General features: G+C 39.5%; 1 protein-coding gene across 1 annotated transcript; it reads right to left on the bottom strand.

The window, feature by feature from the left end:
* Window positions 1-2,547: 2,547 nt before the first annotated feature.
* LOC103471228 (gastrotropin) lies at window positions 2,548-3,848 on the bottom strand. Its single transcript, XM_008420080.1, has 4 exons — window positions 3,737-3,848; window positions 3,479-3,639; window positions 3,309-3,398; window positions 2,548-3,177 (listed from the first exon to the last, which is right to left on the bottom strand). Exons 1-4 carry the CDS (start codon window positions 3,801-3,803, stop codon window positions 3,118-3,120), a joined length of 378 nt encoding a protein of 125 aa, XP_008418302.1. The 5' UTR covers window positions 3,804-3,848; the 3' UTR covers window positions 2,548-3,117.
* Window positions 3,849-7,735: the final 3,887 nt, after the last annotated feature.

The raw sequence follows: 7,735 nt of genomic DNA, 5'->3' as shown, positions 1-7,735 counted from the left end.
TCCTGAGTCGCTGGCTGGTCCTGAGTCGCTGGCTGTTCCTGAATGGCTGGCTGTTCCTGAATGGCTGGCTGTTCTTGAGTCGCTGGCTGTTCCTGAGTGGCTGGCTGTTCCTGAGTGGCTGGCTGTTCCTGAGTCTCTGGCTGTTCCTGAGTCTCTGGCTGTTCCTGAGACGCTGGCTGTTCTTGAGTCACTGGCTGGTCCTGAGTTGCTGGCTGTTCCTGAGTGGCTGGCTGTTCCTGAAAGGCTGGCTGTTCACTAAATCTCACTAAACTGCACACACTAACTGTATTTAATAGAGGTGTGCCGATCGATCGGCCACTGATCATTATTGGCCGATTTTCGTGAAAAAGTGCATGATCGGTGATCGGCGATCATTGGCTCTTGTTGCCGATACCGATCACCTGCATCTCATTTCGCAGCCTGCCTGTGCAGCTGGTCTCCTCTTTCCTTCACACTGTGCAACTGCGCAGCAACAAATACTAGGCAATGAGGAACTATAACGCACTGAGTTAATGGGGAAGTTTGCGTGTTGCGGCGGAAAATTGAAGCACATCAAAATGCATCAACACAACGAATCCAATATGGCACAAAAACAATGCCATACTTGACGGAGTTTGGCTACACCGAGGCTCACTGCAGTAAAAAGACATATGAAGGATCAGATAGCAGGTAAAGCAGCGCACAGCTACAAACACTCACCCGGATTAGCATGACGGTCAGAAAGCTAAACAAATAACCCGCAAAATTATTTTAGTCTTGAGCTGCGATGTAAGACGCTGGTTCTGCTCTCGCTGCTGAACCGCTGCTACGCTACAGGTAGTAATATTTCACAGACGGAGCGCCGCTTCTGCTCCACCTGGTAGTGACTCTCACACGAACCTCTGTTTAAAGCTGCAGCATCTAACCTAAAAAAAAATACATTTTACATACGTATTAAAACTTTCGCTGTCCTAACATGAGACAGATAATCTCTAAAAAAAATAATCGATCTCCTCCCTGTTCTGCATAATTACTCCACTCAGTCAGAAACAGCCAATCAGAACTAGCAGTAATCAGCTAGCCGCCATGCTATCAGGAAGTTTTCATTCAGTAACTCTGGACTGTTTATTGTAATGGAACCTGTTTTTGCCTTTGAATGTTACATTTTATACTTGAATTTCTTTGGCAATGTTGAGAAGTTTTATTTTGGCTCTTTGCATTATTTAGCCTCTTCAGAGCCTTCATGTGTTATCACTCTTAAAGATAGCATTATTGATAGCAGTACAATTTGCAGAATGCCTGTTTTGTTTAGYTTTCTTCTTGGAAAAAGTTATTAAAAACAAGTTTTTGTCTAAATTAAGGTGAATTCGTGGTTCCTTTTTCCACATAATGTAACCGGTAGTGTTTATGATAAAAAAATAAATAATAATCATGTGATCGGTATTGGTGATCGGTATCGGTGATCGGCCCTCATGGGTGATCGATATCGGCAAGAAAAAACCTTATCATCTCTAATATATATACTTGAGTAGTATACCAAATATTTTTTACACTTGTTTAATTAAACGTGTTTAAGGTATGCTACTCTGATTGGAGTATAGTTTCCGACCTCTACGCATGAACGATTGCTCTATGGATCACTTTTTAAAAACAAAAAACACCGCCATAAAATAATGTCTATCAATAAAGCGGACGTCCCACCCCATGAGAGTAGGGAGACGCGCCGTAGGGAGCATCCCTTATTTTTATTTCTGAAAGGTGGCAAACCTAGTTTCACCTCATCTGCCCTCATATAAGCTTTTGATTTTTCACTCTTCTGCATGAATCAGCGTCGGATTCTCTGTTTTAATATCCTGATTCACGTCTAGTTCGTTGTTCTTCTCTCCTGTATGTTTATGTTTAGAACTTCCTGTTTTATTTGAAAAGCAAACGTTTTTGTAAAAGGGAGAAGGGCGCCTCTCAGTGGCAACCAAGATGAAGTACATCCATTGTGCTTCATTTATTTAAGTTTGACTTGACTTTAAAAAAAAAAAAAGAAAATGAGTTATTAGCTACATTAAGGTCATTAGACCATTATCTACCTCCTCAGCAGATGAACAGAAAACACTTTTTATTACCATTATTATTATTTATACCCCAAGATCCAGTCATTAGCATGAAGGAGTCAGAATGTTTTCTCTTCATAATGGAACCAACACACCGTTAATATCAGCTGTGCTTCTTCTATACGTGTCTTCAAATTTTGCCTTCCTAAACTGGCATTTTCTATTTGTTAATTTTCCCCAAACATATATTAAGTTCTGTTTTATAAGTTGCTTTATATTTAAATTCTTTCAAAGTTTTTTTAGAAAGACATTTTAACACTTTTAAATGTTAGGAGTAGCACTTGAAGAAATGGCAAGCCATAAATCAGACAGTCTTTTCTGAGTTGAAACCCACAGTTTGCAGCAATATTTTCTTTCAGTGCTTACAGCGTGCACCCAACAGGAGGTGTTATTTCCGTTGCTGAACATAAACAAAGTAGGTCAATTTGCTTGGGTGCTTTTGGATGAATTAATAAATGAGAACTTTTTTCCTTTGATAATTCTTTAATTTCCTTTATCTTTAATGAAGTGACACATCACAATCAATAAAAACTTTGCACAATAGTATTTCAAATCTGAGTGTCAAACTGTTCAGTTATTGGATGTATAATTGGTGCCGTGATCCAATTCTGCTACATCCTTCTGACAAATGGAAAGAGCGTTCTTCTCTGGAAGTACGCTCTTTCCATTTGTCAGGCATGTATAGGTAAAATAGGCGTACAATAGAAACATTAGCATCATGCTAAAACATTAAAATGATGTTAGAAGTCGGGATTAATTTGGGGAAAATCAGTAATTAACATGTTTGGGATTTTCCTTAGTTTCAATGCATGTCCTGTTAAAGCTGAGAAATTCACATGGTGCACTCTGTAATTTCATCAGTTCTGCAAAATCAAACCTCAAAACTCATGACTGACTCATTTGAGTGACGCTGACCATCTGCTTGTGGCTTGGTTTAATGTCGTAACTTTCTTTCTCTTGCTTTGAGAAAGAAGCCAGAGCAACCGTTGTCTGTCATTCGTCTTCCCAAGGAGACATGTTGGGTCCCGCATAGCTAGATCCTCCCACTCACTCTCTTAAAAGTCACACTGTTTTCTCCAGGAGTTACACAAGTCTGAACCATGCACATGGTGGAATATAGGAAAAGAAAAAAGAGAGTCTGGGGTTATTTTATGACAATTTATAACTCATACTCATCTGATTGAGGGCTTAAATCACTTTTAGAGTTTCAAAACCTCCTCTCACCATTTCTAGTTTATCATTAACAATCTCTGCGGTGAAGAAATATTCTGGAAACTTCAGAGACAATTTCTCATTGTCAATAGTTGCAGTGCCCTGCAGGTCACAAAGATCAAAGTGTCTCAAATTAAACAATCAATTCTTTCCAATTTTTCAGCCTAGCGAAAGTGACTTACCTTAAATTTTTCACCTTTCATCGACTCCATCTCACACTCCTTATTCAATGTGAAACTGGTGGTCCAGCTCCAGCCAGGGATGCTTTGTGTCCAGGTGAAGTTGTCGCCATCCTGAACCACCTCAGTCACCACTTTGTGTTCTGTCTTAGCCGTCTGAAGCCCTGTGGTGGAGAAATCCATTGTCCAATGATAAATAATTCAGCTTTTGAATAAATCATTGCTCACCAAATCAATGTCCAAATGAAGACATCTTTTTACCAATTGCTTCCAAAAACTCTTCATAGTTCGTTTGAGTCTCAAGCTGGTATTTCCCTGCAAACGCCATGCTGCTGACTGCGAACAGAGGAGCCGCGGAAAGAGTTTATGAGTCAACGAAGGAGGGACAGAGCTTTTTCAACCTGCCTCTTCCTCTCCTGTGACGCTCAGGGAGTTGCATGAAAAATGTTAGTTATTTTCGCAAGAGATGAGTGTCTTGTTGTGTTTAGTGAAAGGGCGTCATTGCTTCGGTTAGAATCCGGTTGTTCAACCATTTTATGATGGAGATCTGGGGAGCAAGTTAAAGCCTGCTCGGAATTGTGAAAGAGGTTGAGAGGAACTGCTGTGGTCATTTGGCATGTGAGAAAGAATAGCAGAAACCCCTATAACTGAGACTTTAAGGCCACTTTCAAGCATATTGGTTATTAGAGTATGTTTGTTTGATGAAGGTTTGCTTATTAGATCCCAGATGGCAAGCAATTGGTAGTTCAACATTGAATTCTGGTCAGAAATGTTGACTTATGGTTGGGGTAGATGATGGATGGTGTATTAACCATCAATCAATCATCCAATTCTAGCCAAGTAATCAATGTTGACGAGATGTAATTCAGTCAATGTTGTTTTGTGGTTGAATTTTAATGATTGAAATGCCAACTTCTGATCAATGTTCAATCAATGTCTGCTGTTTGTTGCACCCCTTCTCTGCCTCTCCTCAACTTTGAGCGCTTGGTGACAACATTTTATTATTGAGTGGGGTTTTATCATGTTTTAAATTAAGCACCATGTTGAGAACAGTGGGTTATGATTCCTTTCTGTTGTTTGTGTTGACTTGACACAAAAAACATCTGCAAGTCAATACAAGGAGTGGACTGGACTATTACTACTTGTGTCGGATCCTTATCAGCATGTGGACATTTTTGAATGAATTTAATCAACTTATTTGGAAATGTTTGTGATTAAAAGGAACATTGAACTAGCTGTTCAATGAAAGTTTATTCTGTATATATTGTAAATAATTTTTCTAACTACAATACAAATCACCTTTTGCACCATTTTTCTGTCTCTGGTGTGTTAAATACAACCATGTTCCTCCCTGAGTTGCATCTTTAGCTGTTGATTTGCTCTGTTGGTTCAGAGTTCTGCATCCTGACCTTTGACAGAAACTTCAAAAAGAGAAACAGCATTGTTAACAACTCTCCAGTGACTTCCTGTTTGCAGTACAGAATGCATTTAAAATAATGTTTGTGAGACTGATGAGGTCTAAGTGGAAAGAAAGGGATCTGTATTTTAAAAAAGGTTTATAAATGAATTATTTGAAGAACCATTTTCCATTGCAGTACACCTTCAAGTCTTTTAGTGTATCATTTGACCAGTTTCGCACAAATCAACAAAAATGTCTGCCCATTTTTCTTTACCAAGTTCCTCCAGCTCAGTCAGATTGGACGGATTCATATATTTTGAAACTATACTGACTACTCCTGTTCAGGTTGATGTGAAGTATTGATATAGTTCAGGTCAAAAGAGATACAACTTTGTCCATCTGACTAGAGCACAGTTGTCAAACTCCAGGCCTGGAGGGCCACTGCCCTGCAACTTTTTAGATGGCTCTGCTGCTCCCCTGTGGGGACACACCTGACCTGCCACCCTCCAACGCCTGGTCCTTCCCCGACCTGCCTCCATAGCTCTCTCCACTGTCTGGAACCCCGTTCCTCCACCYGTCATTCTCCACTGGTTTTCCAAGTAAGAACTGTACTCCCGGCCAGTGGTTATCTCCTTTTCCCACCCTCTGTGAAACCATTCTGACTTCTCTATCCYCTTGTGTACAGACGCACCCGGACTCCGGCCCGCTGACCTCTCTAGTCGAGCTTCCTTGTTTGATTTTTTGTATTTTACAATAAACACCCTTTACATCCATCTCTCTGTGAGTGTTTCTGCATATGGGCTAAAAACGTTAGACCAAACATGACAGCAAGCTGCCGTTAAAATCTAAAGAAGAAGAAGAAGAAGAAGGTGGCGGCGCCTATTTTCATTTAGCACATGCTAGTAGCAGACATGAAGGATCAGCACTTTTACTGTTACAGTTACCTTTCGCAAACTACCATAATTAGTTCAGTTAAATCTAAACTTGTCAACTTTTTCTTTTTCAACCATAATAAATGTGATATTCAATTGACCTGTTATGGACACCCATATTTTGGGTGTCCACCCCCCTCTGCTGCTGCTGCATCATTGTGGAAAACCTGGAGCAGCAGAGATATCTGCGGTTTATAGTCCGGTGCAGCTTATATGTGTATGTTTACTGTTTAAAAAAAGCAAAAAAAACTTTGGGCATGCGGCTTATAGTCCGGAAAATACAGCATTTACTTCATAAATAGTGATATTTCCTGGATTTTTTCTGTGAGGAACCCAGAGAGGGTTATTTGATTGTGCTTTCTTAAAAACAATAAATTTTTATATTTAGGCACTCCTACAATCGTCACAGTTTTTCTGTTACAAACTGACTCCGGCCCCCCAGCAGAGAAGGGAAAAGTTATGTGGCCCTCACAGGAAAAAGTTTGGGGACCCCTGCTTTAAACGAACCAGAGTTTGTTTCCTTGGATAGAGTGCTTTGTTTGGTCAGAACTTGCTCACAAACTGCTGGAATGCAAATGGACTAACCAGCAAACCAAACCAAAACATATTTTAAGTCCTGTTGTATAAGTTGCTTTATATTTAAATTCTTTCAAAGTCATTGTTTTTTTTAGAAAGATCTTTTAACCCTTTTAAATGTTAAGCGTAGCACTTTAATAAATCTTGCTGGATCAAACCAACCTGCTGGTGTTTGTTTTCAGCAACATAGTATTTCAGTGCTTACAGCATGCACACAGCAGGCAGGAGGAGCTATTTTTAATGCTGAATATAAACAAAGCAAGCCAAGTAGTTGCATACTTTGAACTTTCGGATGAGTGAGTGAATGAATAAATGAGTTTTTTTTTTTTGAGAATTTCTTTAATTTCATTTATGCAGAACAATCAACATACTGAATATGTTGGAAAAAGGACAAATATCTCTCTTATGAAGGAGCGTTTACGCTACTTTTGTATTAGAACAACACACAAAATATTTGGTCAGACAAGGAGAGCAATAATCAAAGTACATGATGTTTCAGGAGGAGCTGCAAAAACCCACGGCTCAGGAGAATGTGTTGCCATGACTTCTGGCCTTCAAGGAAGAGATTCAAGAAAAGGTATTTTCTTGAAAGAAAGCCAACTGTCAAAGACCAAGCATCATTTCTTATCCTTTAAACTGGTGTGTGCACTCACAGAGACTGGTGAGAAATATTTCAGTAAATACCCTGCAGAGTGACCAGGGATACATGATCTCCCCCGTTGTTCTTCAGAATCAAAGCTGTTCAGAGTTGTTGCAACAATGAACAGCTGCAGGTACACCGCTGTACTCAGAAAACAAGGATAAATGGAACATTTTCTTTAGATATTTATTTGTTATAAAAGAAAAGTTTTACTGGTTAGTTTTGTGTGTAAAATCTCAATAAAAACACACCAACATTTGTAAAGTGACAAACTATTAAAACATCTCAGGGTTGTAAATACTCACATAAGGCACTGTATCCTGACCTGATCGAGGAAAAATGTAGCAATAAACTTTGGCATTGCGAATTTCTTCCAGTATTCAGGAATTTTCCCACTGAAACTAAAGGATTACTCTGTGGCTCAAGTCTCTGGAAATTATTTTACCATGCATTAGGGAAATTGCTAGAAAGTGCTGCATAAACGTTTGAGGTTTCTAATCATTTGACCTTTCTGTTTACCCAAAAGGGGAAGGCTTGTGAATGTTCAGTTTAAATCTCTGCTGGGTCTCGGTTTTAATCTTTAGGGTCGCTCTTTGTGGGGTTTGGCGTTGGATTCTTTGCTTTGGTTACCTCCCAACATCTATATAAGTTTGGCTTCAGGATGGTTTTAAGCACACTGTGATACTCTAGTTCCATGTATATCAGATGTGTCG

The sequence above is a fragment of the Poecilia reticulata genome, linkage group LG10, assembly GCF_000633615.1.
Source record: "Poecilia reticulata strain Guanapo linkage group LG10, Guppy_female_1.0+MT, whole genome shotgun sequence".
NCBI lineage: Eukaryota > Metazoa > Chordata > Actinopteri > Cyprinodontiformes > Poeciliidae > Poecilia > Poecilia reticulata.
The sequence above is the reverse complement of the archived record's forward strand: the minus strand, read 5'-3'. Positions and strand labels throughout refer to the sequence as shown.

Bases quoted from the DNA above. Each gene is read 5' to 3' on its own strand.
- LOC103471228 (XM_008420080.1), bottom strand. From the start codon at position 3,803: ATGGCGTTTGCAGGGAAATACCAGCTTGAGACTCAAACGAACTATGAA. The intron at 3,640-3,736 runs GTAAAAAGATGT...TCTCCACCACAG, and splicing joins AGAGTTTTTGGAAGCAATTG to GGCTTCAGACGGCTAAGACA. The intron at 3,399-3,478 runs GTAAGTCACTTT...TGTGACCTGCAG, and splicing joins TGAAAGGTGAAAAATTTAAG to GGCACTGCAACTATTGACAA.